At 41.2% G+C, this 16,976-nt stretch overlaps 1 protein-coding gene across 2 annotated transcripts in view; it reads right to left on the bottom strand.

The window, feature by feature from the left end:
• ATG7 (autophagy related 7) overlaps positions 1-16,976 on the bottom strand; it is a 167,894-nt gene that overhangs the window by 67,917 nt on the left and 83,001 nt on the right. The window contains exon 19 of one of the 2 annotated variants that reach the window (XM_075574939.1): positions 4,385-4,417. The exons of the other annotated variant lie outside the window; for it this stretch is intronic. Coding sequence (XP_075431054.1) covers positions 4,400-4,417 — 18 coding nt within the window. The 3' untranslated portion in view covers positions 4,385-4,399. Of the gene's footprint in view, positions 1-4,384; positions 4,418-16,976 lie in introns of those variants that run through there. 2 annotated transcript variants of the gene reach the window in all.

Here is a 16,976-nt window from a genome sequence, read left to right as displayed (position 1 = left end):
TGACGTTTCAGATCCAGCACATGGAACTATACACACGATTGAGAACATCAATGTAAGCCGTAAGATAGAAGAAAATTCAACTGAAAAGGCTTTGCTACTTCCCAAGTTACATTATTGGCCATCAGACCGTACTTAAGTCGTTTTCGTCCACAAGACATCTTCCAGCGCTGGAAGACACATCAAGTCATTGGGCTGTAGGGTGTTTTCCAGCACTGGAAGGTATCTTATGTCAGAATATTGCTTCGTAAATATATCTATTTGCATAACCAACTCGGGTCTAACAATAATCATCACGTTACCATTTGATAAGCATAATACACAGATGTAAATCAATCACATTAATTTATTACTGTACAGGCAATAAAAAAAAAGCAGCAATTTCCTTTAAAATGCATTTCATAGTTAAGTTCATAGTATGATGCAGCCTTGTTGTCCAAGTATAACCCTTTCCAAAAGAGGAAGAAGTTGATGATTATATGTTTGGCGTATGTAGTTTCTATAGCAATATTAACCGGGCATATTAAAGGTGCAATCTATGGCGTATTTTTCTTGCTGAAGAATTTGTTGTTAAAATACAGATTTGAAGCAGGGATCTCCAGGGCTGCCGGTACCACCTGCAGTTTTCTGTTGTTTAAAGCTCCGAGTCACATGGGCCAATAAGAAGCCGCACCGGGTGACATCACGGCTTCCCATTGGCTCGCCAGGGTCTGGGAGCTTTGAAAATTGGCCACCCACTACCTAGGTAAGTACCTCTGGGAGCAGGGGGTCCCCAGAGCTGAAATGAACGGGGTTCAGCTCCTGAGAAAGCCGACTCCAAACCAGTCTTCAAAAAAATAAACTTTTTCAAAGTTGGAAAATGATACTCAAAATAGTTTTAAGAGAACGCGATGACGAGCATTTTCTGGAACTACCAGCAATCTACATCTAAGTCAATACTGTAGCAAGGACAATGCAGTTATTGGGACGAGTCTACTAACAGAACACACAAACTGTACATGAACTGCTTCAAACGCCCGGTTACAATTGTAATTATTCTCTTTGGGCTTGGATTGATTATTATTCAAATATACCTTAAATATAATACCAAAATCCACATTATCTGTTAGATTGATTCCAAGAGTTTCAATGCACAAGCCAGTTTTCTTTGTTAGCAAGGATATGGGCTCTTCTTTATAAACATTCTAATTACGCAAATTACTTAGACGAGTATTTCAAAATATGTCAACACTGACTTCTACAGGATGACTGAAATAACAATGATGACTGTATATTCCTTTTCTGTACTAGATAATGAGCTTGTTAATATAAAAAGTGAAAGTACTATAACTTAATACCAATTCAATTAACTCTATGAACAACGTTTTATTTTCTAGCAAACTCTTATTTCAAAGTATTAATTCATTTATCCTGCACCAATAAACATTAACTCATATCAGAAACTGAAAATCTACAGCGACTGGCAGCTTTCGCAATTCCTCAGTCAAGAAAAAGTTGGCAAGCAAAGTTCTACAGTTACTGTGAAATTCTGAGAATTTAGCCGATTTTCTTTTTCTTTGAACTGGTACATGCTGATCATATCACAGTGATTAACTGCAAATGAATACCCTCAAACCTGATGGGGTTTTTTTTTCAGTTTCTCATCAGCAGCTGATGGACATTTTTCAAGGCTTGCTTATCCAACAAATACCAAACTGTTCCTGTAGGCTGTTTAATTTTGTTTGAAATTTAAGGTCCCTTAAAAAAAAACTGTGTGCTCATTTGCATTACCCAGAATCCCCAGCTGCAGTGGAAGCATTGTATGCCAAGAGATAATGGGGAGAGGCAGGTTTGCAGAACTCAGATGTGAATGTGCTCACAGGTGGTATTTTTATTTGCTGTATTATAGTAATATTTTAATATAATCTGTCACCTAAAATGATGTGTTTTAACATTAATATACTGGAATATTATAAATAGTGTGGAACATTGGAAGGTAGATACGATAGAAAAGGGAATTAGATAAAAATAAGATGTGAAATACAATATACAGCTGAACCCTGTTATAACGCGGTCCTTGGGAGCCAAAGACTGAGACTGCGTTATAACAGAGATCGCGTTAACATTTTGGTACGCGAGGATTAACCGGCATCCTTGCTTCATTGGGCTGTGTCCATGTACTCTCCTCTCTGCAGCTGTCAGCTCTCATGCGCGGCGTCGCAGAGGATGGTCACATGACAACACACAACACATTTTTTAAACATTCAATTCAATGCTTTATTGCTAACGGACAAATACATTATCATACAGGAATCAAACCAAGGACCTTTCATATGCTAGCTCAATTCTGTACCTCTACACCACAGGGACTGTGTGATGTCATAGACCTTTTCTGTACCTCTGCACCACAGGGACTGTGTGATGTCATAGACCTTAGAAAGAAACATAACATTTACATAGTACACTGTGCACTGTGCTGTAGAGGATAAATATATTTATATTAAAATGTATTAATGTTCAATTCCCCCACATGGTTGTAGGTGTGTGTATGTGTCCGTTAGCAATAAAGAATTGAATGTTTAAAAAAAAATGTGTGTTGTGTCATGTGACCCTCCTCTGTGACGCCGTGCACGATAGATGACAGCTGCAGAGAGGAGAGCACGTGGACACAGCCCTATGAAGTGAGGAGAAAGCTGACAGCAAAGAGGAGAGAGATCTAGATGCCGGTAAGTCCTTGCGTGGAAAAATGGAGGTTTTCAAATCTTGGGAACCACGCTCAGACCGCGTTATAAGCGGATCGCGCTATAACGGGGTTGAGCTGTATCTTTGAGACTGTAAAGTAGTTGAAACAGGTCTTCTTTAAAGTTTCCGGTAATGTTGTGACACTAGGTGTTCTTGTTTTCACACATCCTATATGTTGGTTCTGTAAAGGCAGGTGATGGTGATAGTTATAGTCCTCTGTGTTTTAAATTATGGTTTTCTGGATCTATCCCCTATAGATATGGTTTATCTAAATACTCCCATTAACCCCTTCTACCCATGACCGCCTCTCTTATCCTTCAGCTTCCTCCCACTCTCCCCTCTACAGGTCGTGGACTGCTCCTCACCTATGCAATTTACTACCGTGCAAAGTCACGCTCTCCATCTCTCGCACACTTAAAGACTACCTGAAAACTCGCATTCCCAAGGTCGCCAGGCATATCCCTGCTACCTTTACACCTCCTCCTAGTTTCCAACATGACATCTGTCATTCAGTGACCAAAGTACACATGAAGAAGAAACCAATGAAGAGTCAAAACCTCTGCACACTATAATTTAATCTATAGGAACTTTAATGTTTGTCCCATAACCGTTATCATAATGTACAATGGGGCAGCCATGGAACATGATCACCTACATTCAAATCTCCTCTAACAGTAAATAAAATATCGCTCCTTAGACAGGTCTACAGCCCTGCCTTTCCCCATTATCTCTTTAGCATACAGTGCTTCCACTGCAGCCAGGGATTCTGGGTAATGACATGCGAAGGAGCAGACCCTCTCCTGTAACATAGCTCGTGGTTATACTTTACAGCTCGCTTTTAAGACTGCGATCTCCCTGGAGTTTGTGCATTTGTACGTTACAGTATTTTATTCTTCTTGCTGCTGTACTGTGCTGCAGAATATGAAGAAAGACGAAAGGAAGAAACAAAGAAAGAGAGGAAGGGAGGGAAAAGAATAGAAAAGACAATGGAAGAAAATATTTCGATGATATCACAGTGATCTGAGGGACATACAGTGCTTACCTGCCCTTTAAAGCAGGTTAAAGGTGTGTAGTTCACCGGGTGCAAAACATTTTTTATTAAAACAACATATCACTGTAATTGTCTTTCTAAGAAACATTGCATCATCCCCAAGTAACTGTTTTATTCATTGGTACCTTGTACAAAAAAAGGTCATGCTTTGCAACACTGAATTCAATGAGCTACTTATTTTTTTATCTCTGACTAATAAAAGCTCCATAGTGACCGTACAAACTTTCTAATCTCCACCACACATTAGATAAAGATTGTAAAAACTCTCCAAAAGTGTGTGTTTCATGCGCAGAGGTTAAGTAAAAAAATATATATTTGAAATACTTGTACTTGTCGGATTTGGTTTATCGAGCTCTCAATCAGCGTTAATGAACCTATTGAACATGCTACTGTTCATTGTAGGCAGGACTGGCGGGGGCTTGCTTAATGCCTAGCCCCTCACATAGGCGCGTGAGGTACTGGCGCAAGATGAGGATGGGGAAATGCAACCAAAAAACTACGTGTACTTTCCCCAAAAAGGATAGATTACATGGAGCACGAGTTCTGCACACAGGAGTGTAGGGGCGATATTGTTTTTTCCCCACTGAAAAGAGGATTACCTTAATAGGGAATGCATCACATGCAGTTCATTCAAATACAGATATCCCTCTAGGAAAAGGACAGGAAGAAAAACAATTGTATTCTGATCTACAGCAAACGTTGACACAGCATTTAAACAAACTCTGACCTGCTTTAACTTTACTTGTGAAAAGGAAGTTGTTTCGTAGGTGATTAATACAATAACAAGCTTTTTTTCTTTTCTTAAATAGAAAATACAGACGTCTCCATACTGAATAAATAAACTGAACTGGACAGCTAAAGCAAGCTAAATAAGGCCGCATGTTAGAGGTTTACGAAGTAGAAATTAGTTGCCTATAGGCGGTTTTTATTTCTGATTTCACATACATAGTAGATGCTGGTTGAATAAAGACACGTCCATCGAGTTCAACCGTTGCTACATTTAGACGACAGATACTTTATCCTATATCCGTACTTAGAGTATATTGATCAAGAGGAAGGCAAACAAAAAACCCAGTGTCATATCATCCAATATCTCTCATAAGGGGAAAAATACATTCCTTCGTAACTTCAATAATAGCAATGAGATAACTCCCTGGATCAACATTCTTCCTGTGTTTACTTATTTGGTATATACCTGTACACCATTGCTTTTTAAAAATATGTCTAACGCTTATTTTTTATATATATATATATATATATATATATATATATATATATATATATATATATTTATATATATATATTTATATATATATAGTATCTGCTGCCACTACAGTCCCCATGGGTAATGAATTCTACATTTTAACTACCCTTACTGTAAAGAACCTTTCCTTTGTGGTCGATGGCATTTATAGACCTTTTGAAAGTTCCTTGTGTTATTTTACAAATATATTTGTAAATAGGTATCTCCCGTTTTAGACATCACTTTTCTAATGTAGTCAAATCTAATTTAGCTAGCCTCTCTTCAGTCACACCTTCCGTCCCCTTTATTTATTTGGTGGCTCTTCTCTGTAATTTCTCTAGTACCATAACATCTTTTTCATGAAGCGGTGCCAAAATTGTACCCCATATTCAAGGTGTGGTCATACCAAGGATTCATATAGTGGCAAAATTATGCAATCTTCCCTTCACGCCACATCCTGGTTTATGCAAGATCATATCCTATTTGCCTTTGCAGCTACTGCCCGACTTTGAGCACTACTGCTATGCCTGCTGTCTACACGCACTCCTAAATTGTCCTCCATCAAGGGCTGACCTCATTTTGTCCCATTTACTTTGCATGCATCATGTTTATTTTAAGCTTCCCAAGTGCATAAACTCATGTTTAACCGTATTAAATCACATCTTCCATTTACTTGCCCAAGTTTCCAGTTTACTCAAGTCCCTCTAGAGCGAAATGACATCCTAGAGTGAGTGGGGGGTGGGTTGGTGGTGGGGAAAGAGATTCCACCCTTATGTTTTGATTGTTGGCACAGCAAGAACCAATCTTGTGATCACCCTTAGGCTGGTATTATACTAAGGCAATATTAGAGACAAGCTCTGTATCTGTGCTCAGAGAAAATGCATGTATCACTTGGTCCAGTAATAAATCCAATAATTCATATCGCTTTCCTCATCAACACAGGCAATAATCCAATAATGACTTGCTAGCAGATGTAGTCAAATAATACTCCTATAATGGGGAGGTATAGGGAAATACAACATAGGTTGGCCACACTGCTCAAAATAAATGAACAGTGGGACCCCCGCTAGTAATCCCAAGCATGATAACACTCCCCTGGAGTTAGACTAGATAACATCCATGGAAGAAAAATAATAAAGTGTACTCACACTTGGCAATGTTGCCAGAAGTCCTGTGTTTAGCGTGCAGCTGCAAGATAGATACTGAAGGGGGTGTCCCTGGAGGGGACGTGCAGGCAGTGCACTGCTGTGAGGTGCATATAGAAAAAAAGATGCGACTGTGGCTGGATCAGGTGCAATAAAAATAAGCTTCTTTATTGAGGAACAAGACAAACATGGTTCACATGACGCTGTAGAGGTACTCTGACATCTTTCGGGCTCCCAGCCCTTTGTCAAAGGGAGACCGAAACATGTCAGAGTACCTCTACACCGTCATGTGAACCCTGTTTGTCTTGTTCCTCAATAAAGAAGCTTATTTTTATTGCACCTGATCGGGCCACCTTCGCATCTTTTTTCTGGTATTATACTACGGGCTGGTGCGCGTGCGAGGCAAGGATAAATACCTGCTCCCTATGACAGTTTATCCAGTGCCGATGAGCGTGCACATGGCAGACAGCGTTGGCATGGCAGCTGTGTGGAAACACAAAGAAATTTGTATTTTTGAGCGGCTGCCGTGACACGTGGCTGAGCCAATCACAGTGCAGCCTACCGCTGTGACACCATGGGCACGGCTCCTAGCCACGCGCATCACCGTTTGGCTTATAGGCACTAAACGCGCGCGCCACGAGCATGCGCCCGCGCTTACTATATCACATGCCTTAAACATGAGAAAAAAGGCAGGACTTTCAGAGAACCTCTTAAGGCCAGAGTAGCAGCCATTGTTAGAGTCCCTGAATACCCCAAGAAACTAATACTTATATTTTGAATCCAATTGTGAGACTTGCTGCTTTGATTTAATTTTACCAATGGTATCAAAGCCTATTTAATTATCTTCATGCTATTTTCCATTTCAATACAAAACCTACTGTAGCGTATACCTTCATGGGTTTTCTATCTTGGCATAATGTATCTACATGATTTAATGTGTGTCATTTTCGAACAATAGACCACAAAAGCACCCAGGAATGTACCAAGAAAGGCATCACAATGCAAAAGACCTAAGCGGAGTAAGTAAACATGACTGGGCAAACATGCAGTTAGCAAAGGAGCTCACTAAAGTACGTCATGCGTATTCATTCACTTCTGTAACTAAACACACAGTAAATGATTGATCAAGAACTGTCATTGAGACCTTTAAATCAGGCAAGTTAAGGAGTACTTTTTAACTTGAGTATAGCATGAAACGTTACTGACATAACTATAAGGCCCGGAGAACAGTCATCCACGGGAGTACAGAACCTCATCATACATCGAGGAACAGTTTCACTTTATTTGAAATTCAGCAGTAGTTCTCAGATTTAAAGACATACAGTATTGATTTAAAAACTCTATGGACAATAGTTGGAAAAAACAGCAAACATGCAGATAAAAAATCCTTTAAGAGGAGAGAAAAGACTAGGGTGAACGATGAAGCGGGACCCCTAAGACGTGGTTTGTTTGAATTTCCAACAGCTAACAGGTTCCAAAAGTTAGATGAGGCACACAGTGATAGTGATAATGTTTTGGTTCGTTTTTTCCCCAAAAACAGAAATAAAAAGGTGCAGGAGATCACGTTGGGACTTGGACAACCCCTCCCGCCCCTCAGCATCAATGCTCCCATCTCTGACGAGAAAAGGATTTTATTCCGGAGAGGTAAGAGAGGGGGGAGAAAGCCCACCGACAAAGAGAGGTACCCAACATCAGAGACACTACTATCCCATGGGATTTTCAATCTATCAGAATTAGAAATAGTTTCTTCATTATTTGAGGTGCTAAAAAAGGGTCTATCATTTGCACCGACAAGTGAACCAAAAGAATTCGATTTGTATATAGACCTAAAAAAATTCGTAAGAAAATTAACATTACATAGACATTTTAATAGCTCTAAAAGTGACACTGCCAATACTGATCTGACAGTAACTAGTGAAAATGTTATCACTGCGGAGATAGAAGATTATAGAACAATTCAGGATCTCAAAGATCTCTTAAGGGAAAGTGATCCTGAATTTGTAAATAATTGTAACTAGTTACACACCGGTTACAAGCCTAAGTCTATATTCTTTCCATACTTCGCTAGAGGTCAGTACGTAGAGCTTCTCGGCAAGTTAGTGCAAAACGGATTAAAACACCTCGGAACAACAAGAAATCTTTTTCGAATTCCAATCTGGATTCCAGTGAGTTAAAAAGTATTAAAATCCTTAAATTTAATCCAGATATAGTTGTGCAATCAGCGGATAAAGGGGGAGGACTAGTCCCTCTGAATACAGTTGACTATTGTAAAGAGGCCAAACGAATCTTGGTGGATGAAACCTCTTATGAGAAACTTAAAACTGACCCAACTAATACTTTCTCAACACTTATCAAACAACATTTAGAGGAAGTGCTAAATATTGGAATTCTCACCAGGGCCGAGTTTGAGTTTTTGTTAAGCCCCACTCCCACTGTCCCTATTTTTTACTATATTCCTAAAATTCATAAGTCCCTAAATCATCCCCCTGGTCGCCCCATCATTTCCAGTATTAATTCCATTACTTCCAATGTATCCCTGTATCTTGATTTTTATTTACAGCCATTGTTACATCATTCCTCAAAGATACCACTTGGTTCTACAGACTGAGCGAGGTCCAGTGGAATGACGGATACAGATTAGCCACGCTGGATGTACAAGTTTTGTACACAAGTATCCCCCACTCCAAAGAGTCACTTGCACAAATTGAGTTTTTTTTTTTTTTTTTAAATAAATTGACTTAATTTTGGGTCACAATTATTTTTTGTTTGACTCGGTTTATTATTTACAAATTCTCGGCAAAGCAATGGGGACAACATTTGCCCTGTCGTTTGCAAATCTTTATATGGGACAGTGGGAGTCCCTCTATATGTAGTCGGTGTACCTCCTCCACAGCTTAAGCTGTGGAGGAGGTACATAGATGATATCCTTATTATATGGGAGGGTGATGAGGCCTCCTTTTTAAATTTTGTGGCAACCCTGAATGATAACCAATATAATTTAAAATTCAGTGGAAACAATAGTACAACTACTAATCATTTCTTAGATTTGGAGATCTTTATTGAAGGAAATTCCATTCAAACACACTTTAAGGAGACAAATGTTAACTCCCATCTCTATCCGACCAGATGCCATGACGATAAATGGGTACGTGTAGACATCGCGTGTGATACAGAAGTAAACGAGAAATCTGTGCCACTTTAGTTGCGTTTGTTTTCATTTCTACATTTTCAACTGATGGTTAGTTAATTTCTATTGTACATCAGAAGAATGGAGATTTATAGTCACAGAAGCTCAACAAACATCATCAATAAATTGGGCAAGAACAGTTATCACAACATGTATAATCAGTCCCCTTATAACCGCTGCATTTAATACATATGAGGAGCAACAATGGTGCACAACGCCAGCTCTGTAATGCCCAAAGTTGTTCATTTTATTCTTCTTTGGGCCACTGAATGCTGTACGAGGCAGATGGTTGGAGTGCAGGAGCTCTGGGGTAGATCCTCAGATGTACTTTAGATCTGGGCTACTAGTGTGACAATACCTAAATAGGTAAGGTCTGTTAGGTTCCCTGGGTTTACCAGGTATCCACAAATCTAAAATACATACAAAACCAACGGCCGTTAGAGATCTCATTAGCATACGCTTAACGCCATGTGGAATTAGCACTGCCGCTCGTTAGCTTCAAATACCATAGCGTTAAGCCCGTCTCATCCAAAGTCACGTTACTCCCATCCAGACCCGGAATAGGCTTTTCATTAAACAAAATAATAAAAGACCGGAGATGAAAAGAACCCTGTAAATAACAATATGATAGTTAGATCTTACACTTCAGGGCTGTACAGAAGTAACGCCACCTTTAGCTATAACCCACCGGAATGTTACATCCCTGCGGTAACTATAACAGACCTGTGGCTATGCGTTGTTCCAGGGAACCCCTCTTTTCCACATCATTAGCACAAATGCCCGTTACAGTAATGCTGGCTCATTACGTCTGAAAACAGCACTTAGCGCCTCGTTACTGAACTTTGACGATCCCCGTTAGCGCTTTAATGAGATGTTAACGTAAGTTAATGTCTTGTTAAGTCATTAGCGAAGCTCTGAGGATCTGCCCCTCTGTAGGGAATCCCAATGCTCTTCAAAGATCTCTCTCTCAACACTTCAGCTATAGTCACAGAAAAATGAGACGCATTCTCAGAAAATGGAGTTAACTCAAGGGAAATAACCCTCTTCCTGCTGGTTTAATAGTGTTATTGTCCTTGATTTGACACTGTTTAGTAAATCTTTCCCACCACGTCAGTGAAGTTGAGAGGAACATACAGTACACACATCATTCCCACAGTACATTGTTTATAAATATATGTTGGTTTGTAGACAGCCTCCTGACAGGGCATAACATTTATTTCAGTTACCAAACCAATTTTTACAACGTGAGTAACCAAAGAAAAAGAAATGAACAATTATTGTTAACATTTAGATTGTCCCAAAATAAACCTATTTCTACAGTCAAAGTAACCATGTAACAGGTAATACTGGCACCCCCTCCAGGGGACTTGGTATCAACATGGCTTATTGTGGAATCAACGTTTCGGTCCCAGTTTGGAACCAGTTTGATCCCACAACTTTTCCCCTTTATACCAAATCCTCTTTCACATCTGAACACCGCTACCTGTGAAGGTCTGAGCCACCGTGGCAGTATACAACCGGATTTAATGCGAGTGCCCCTTTTGAATTCAAAGTAACAATGTAGCAAGTTTTCACAAACACATAGACCAGCGGTGCACAAACTGTTTGAGCTGTGGCCCCCTTCCTGGGAGCATAATGAATGACCTATTCTCTAGTTCAGGAGTGGCCAACTCTAGTCCTCAAGGGCCAACAACAGGTCAGGGTTTAAGGAAATCCCTGCTTCAGCACAGGTCAAATCATTGACTGAGCCCCCAGTGCTGAAGCAGGGATATCCTTAAAACCTGACCTGTTGGTGGCCCTTGAGGACTGGAGTTGGCCACTCCTGAACTAGAGAATAGGTCATTCATTATGCTATGTATTTTCTATGCAGTATATTTCTCAATATGGATTTGTTATGGCTCTATACCCGGTCTCATTACAAATCTTAAACAATTTACTTGCATAAATTGAATAACTTTTGTGGGAAGTTTACAAATAAGAAAAAAATAGTTTGCAATGGCATGGTTAGTTTGTAAAAACGGTAATTGCGTTACAAATCACCGTGTTACTGTATAGAGCAAAACTGTAATTGCGTTACATATCACCGTGTTACTGTATAGAGCAAGTGTGGCTACTATTTGTACATTCATAAACATAGTAATAGCACAACAAATATACAGCAAAGCGTGGCTTTATGATACCGTGTGACATTGACCTTGATTTATCCTCGTTTCATGAATGTGTCTCACTTTCTCATCTGTATTCAGCCCTCAATATGGAAGACAGTGGTTCAGTTGAAGTTTATAATTAAATACTGTATGTGTAATTATCAGACTGATGAATTATAGATGACACCAAACTATACAGTAATTGAGACTTTGTAACTTGTAGATGGTCCCTTACAGATGTTGTATTGGAAAAAATAACCTACAAGGCTAGTTACCTAGTGATGTTTGTAATTAATTTATCATTCATTATACATAGTATCATGTAATATTTAATTGAATGTTCTGCCTTCAAAAGCTATTCATTAGTATTCCTGCAACCAAATAAATTTGTTACAGAAATGTCCTTCTAGAGAAAATTGTGACTACTGTATTAGGACAGATGGTGGATTTATTTCTGCAGACTTACAGTACTAAAGCCATGTCATGCAGCCATTTAAAAGCAATATCAATAGCTCTCTTATTATGATATATTATTTGGTCAAAATCCAAGATTGAAATAAATTATATATGGCAAAAATGTAATATGCTTTCGTACATCAAGAATTACAACATTTAGGAATGACAAAGTTTACTAGGTGCAGGGCTTTGCTCAAGAAACGGAGCAGTGGGTAAGGCCACGACAGAACGTGTTTATACAAATCTACATCTGGAATTAATCGTCTCAGCAGCTAACTTTACTTTATTTTTCCCTCAAGTCAAGTGGTCAAGTGGGGCCCATTTACCCTGAAACTGTTCTTTTGCAATCAAACATATCTTGTAAAGCTCTTTGTCACCGCTGAGAATAAAAAAGGTTTTAAAAGCATATTGCAGTTATGTCTTTTTTTGGCTGCATAGGAGAATGTGAAAGGTTCTTAACACAAGCCTAGTTACCGAAATAAACTACTGCTACAGAATGATTGATAACCTTAGTGTGCGACGTTCAGTCCCTGCATTAACCTTAACGCACTTTTGTGAATGTGCGCAAACCCCCATATGCATATAAGGATCCGTAACGGCGGTTACAGTTACCCAAACGCTCTTTACCAGAGAAAACACGAGTAAACGTTACATTATTAGCCTTTGAAGATACACGTTAGGCTTAACATAACGTTAGGTTAATGTCAAGTGACGAGAGAGACAGATTTATTCTTTATTTTACAGAATATATATAATATTCATATGTTCTAAGCTTAACTCCAACGCATTGGAAAAGCTCGATTCTGAGATGACATCCTTAAAAGCTGCAGGGTTTAGACCAATATGTGTAGTCAGTATTTTTCTTGGCCCAAGATCTGCTTTTGGGTGTAGCTGTGGGTTGCTATAGACAAGTTTTGTGGCTATTTAAAGCTTGATAACTCATAGGCTATGGTCCCCAAATGTTTGATGCATCAATGCAAGTCCTTCTTTGGGTCCGTACAGGAATATAGCTGTTTACACTATAGGCTTCTGATGCAAGGATTCAGGTAACATAGGGAATAATACCAGTTAGTTAAAGTTAAACTAGTATTAAGCTGACAGCTTGGATACATTATTACAGGCATACCCCGCATTAACGTACGCAATGGGTCCGGAGCATGTATGTAATACAGGCATACCCCGCATTAACGTACGCAATGGGACCGGAGCATGTATGTAAAGTGAAAATGTACTTAAAGTGAAGCACTACCTTTTTCCCACTTATCGATGCATGTACTGTACTGCAATCATCATATACGTGCATAACTGATGTAAATAACGCATGTGTAACAGGCTCTATAGTCTCCCCGCTTGCGCACAGCTTCGGTACAGGTAGGGAGCCGGTATTGCTGTTCAGGACGTGCTGACAGGCGCATGCGTGAGCTGCCGTTTGCCTATTTGGTGATATGTCCTTACTCACGAGTGTACTTAAAGTGAGTGTCCTTAAACCGGGGTATGCCTGTATATTGAAAGGGCTGTTCAGTTTTGAAGTATATACCCAATTAGTATTACAAATATTGTATTATTAAGTGTGTTTAAAAACTAGTCGCATTACAACACAAAAACTTCTCAATGAACTCCTCAAGACCTGGTCATGTTTTAGGCTAGGTCCCCGCTGCCTGCAGGGACAAGAGCCGCTCCTCCGTGGGGCCGGGCCTGCTACCCACCTTGTCCGCCGCGTTGTGCAAACAGATTTCCCTGAAGACAGGAAATCTGTGCTCAGAACTCGTGAAGGAGCGCTGGCCACGCCCCCCGGCGGTCCAGCCAATGAGGATGAACCTGCCGGGTGACGTCGTGGCCGCGCCCCCACCACGATCGAACTCGGCTGCACGCGCCACCAGCCTGGCAGGAGCGCGTGCAGCGCCGAAACCGGGGCCTCAGCCCTAGGGATAACCAGCTAATGACAAATTTACATATAAGATTAGTGCTAACGAGTGCTTGGCAATTAATAGGTTATTGCTAAAATTTGATCTCAGTGGGCTATCCCGGGGAGAGGGTTGAGCAACACTGAATTAAACCAACTAACATTAGGACAGGGGCGGCCAACTCCAGTCCTCAAATGGCCACCAACAGGTCAGGTTTTCAGGATATCCCTTCGGCACAGGCGGTTCAGTCATTCAGACCAAGCCACCTGTGCTGAAGCAGGGACATCCTGACCTTTTTGTGGCCCTTGAAGACTGGAGTTGGCCACCACTGCATTAGGCTATATTGTGTTAAGACAATGTGGATTAATCTGCAAAGGCAACTACATTTGGGATTTGTAATTTGTAATCTTTCAACCTGCTAGCATTCCTAGACTCCTTTAATGGAGAGGACTGTATTTGTTACTAACGCACTTACAGGTGCAGCGGCCGTTATTCGAACCTTTCACACGTTGTATACCTCGGAATACCCATATCATCGCGCGTGATTTTTTCCAACCGTACCGCCTTAAGACGCGAGTGCAGAAAATGGCATTTTAGTGTTCTGGTTTTTAAACACCTGATATTGACACAGTAGCACAGTACTGTACACATTACAATTCATTCATTTCTGCCACGGAAATGCGAAGAATTGCACCCAAAGAAACAGAATCCATGAAATTCAAACAAAGCAACCGCGATAAACACGTGCGCCTGGGGTGATAGGTCGCGTGAATGCCGCGTGGAATACAGCAGAGCACACGAAAACGACGCAGTGAAATGTTCGAATAACGGCCGCTGTATCTGTACGAGAGATCTTGCATACAATAGAACGCAGGCAGCACGCCCACTCCTTAGGGCAGAATTTCCCAACTCCAAGTCCTCAAGACCCCCCAACGGGTCAGGTTTTAAATGATATCTCTGCTTCGCACAGGTGGCCCAATCAGTGGCTCAGTCAAAGACTGAGTAGGGATTGTTTGAGCCACCTGTGCTGAAGCAGGGATATCGTTAAAACCTGACCTGTTGGTGGCCCCTGAGGACTGGTGTTGAGAAACCCTGCCTTGGGAGTTTATGAGGCCTACTCCAAGGACCTTCTCAACAGTCCTCTGCATTCTAAAACCAGACATGTAACATGATGAGAAGTGACCGCCTTTGTATCCCGTTCACCTGGTTTGTACTCCTTGTCAATATCGTGTCACTATCTCTCTGTCCTTCAGGCATCAACAATTAGATTGCCATCTCCTTGGGGTAGGGACACACTTTGTTGCATTTCACCCAACACACTGTTATGTGCAGTCAGTGACTATGATACGTTGTAACTGTACAACCATATTCCACCCAGGAAGAGGATGGGAACGAGCACTTTCACAATGAAGAGTACAGGACATGTTCAATGTAGCACTCATGTAAGACCAGATTCATTTACAAGTATCAGGCTTCGCAGGTCAGTCTCTAAACACAGTACAATGCAAGTAATCACCCCGCAGAAAACGGCTTACTGGCCATGTCCTGAGGGGATTATTACTATTATAGGCCACATGTAGTTTAAAAAAAAAATAATGTAATAAAAAAAAAAAAAAGACACTTTTGTAAAGTTATATTGATTTTTTGAATCAACATATTCTACATGTTCTTATACTTTGACTGTACTTGTTTATTAAGATGATATTGTAAATAGACACACACACACACACACACACCCTCAGTGTTCTGTGCAGGCAGGGAGGGGGAGAAGTCAGTGTCTGGCTGCAGGCAGGGTGGGGGAGTAGTCAGTGCCTGGCTGCAGGCAGGGAGGGGGAGGAGTCAGTGCCTGGCTGCAGGCAGGGAGGGGGAGGAGTCAGTGTCTGGCTGCAGGCAGGGTGGGGGAGGAGTCAGTCCCTGGCTGCAGGGTGGGGGAGGAGTCAGTGCCTGGCTGCAGGCAGGGAGGGGGAGGAGTCAGTGCCTGGCTGCAGGGTAGGGGAGGAGTCAGTGCCTGGCTGCAGACAGGGAGGGGGAGGAGTCAGTCCCTGGCTGCAGGCAGGGAGGGGGAGGAGTCAGTGCCTGGCTGCAGGGTGGGGGAGGAGTCAGTGCCTGGCTGCAGGCAGGGAGGGGGAGCAGAGCTGCGGCATGTGAGCAGCTTCTTACATCTGATGCACAATTTTTGAATGCACCACTTCAGATTTAGGTGGGCAAATAAAAGACAAAGCATGGCGCAGGCAGACGCAGGGATGCAGCGTGGCACAGACACGCAGGGAGATGCAGAGGCGCAGAATGTAATACAGACTACAAGACCAAATGAAAACATTTTAGAGAGAACTCATTCTCTAATGTGGAAAGCCGTTTTATCAATAACACAAACATTATACAGACTTTATATCAGTGTTTCTCAGGGACCCCCAGGTTTCAGGAACAGTCAATGCATTTGCACTCAGGTAAATGGAACTGCAATTGGCATTAGACAGTGAGGCATTTAAAGTGAGCTTTTTAAGTGATAAATACAGTTAGACTATAGTTTGACTAGAGGTGACTGGGGACTGGATCTACTGCACACTCTTTTACTCAAGACAACAAACGGTAAGCTATTCAGTTCACACTATGATCCCATGCTTGCTAACCTGCCTATTTAAACCCCCCACCCCTTTACAACTTATTTACTGCAGTCTCTCCCAAAACTGACTGCACAATACACTGAAACCCTGAATGACTCTAGCATTGCAATACAGCTAAACATTTGACAAGGAACAGGCACACACCTGCTGTTAGTCTGCTCACACTCACTCTGCTCACAACAGCTCCTTGCAGCACTGCCTACCTCTGGCATCATGAACCTGCTATGTATTTTAACTTTTTTCTTTCTTTCTCCTGGCCTCATGGAGATGTTACTTCCTCTATCCACTACAAACTCCTCCATCCTGGCCCACACCCAACATCACCATACACCCTGGACTACTCAAAAGCCTTGCACTATCTACTGAATGTTGGTGGAGAACTCTTAAAAACCAGCACACCGACCACTGCTCACTCAAATGGCAAACACCACAAATCTACAACTTGCAAACAACTAACTAAATTTCTACTCATACTATTACTCTCTTTAGCAGGTGATATCG

Source organism: Ascaphus truei, chromosome 17, assembly GCF_040206685.1.
Source record: "Ascaphus truei isolate aAscTru1 chromosome 17, aAscTru1.hap1, whole genome shotgun sequence".
Lineage (NCBI taxonomy): Eukaryota > Metazoa > Chordata > Amphibia > Anura > Ascaphidae > Ascaphus > Ascaphus truei.
The sequence above is the reverse complement of the archived record's forward strand: the minus strand, read 5'-3'. Positions and strand labels throughout refer to the sequence as shown.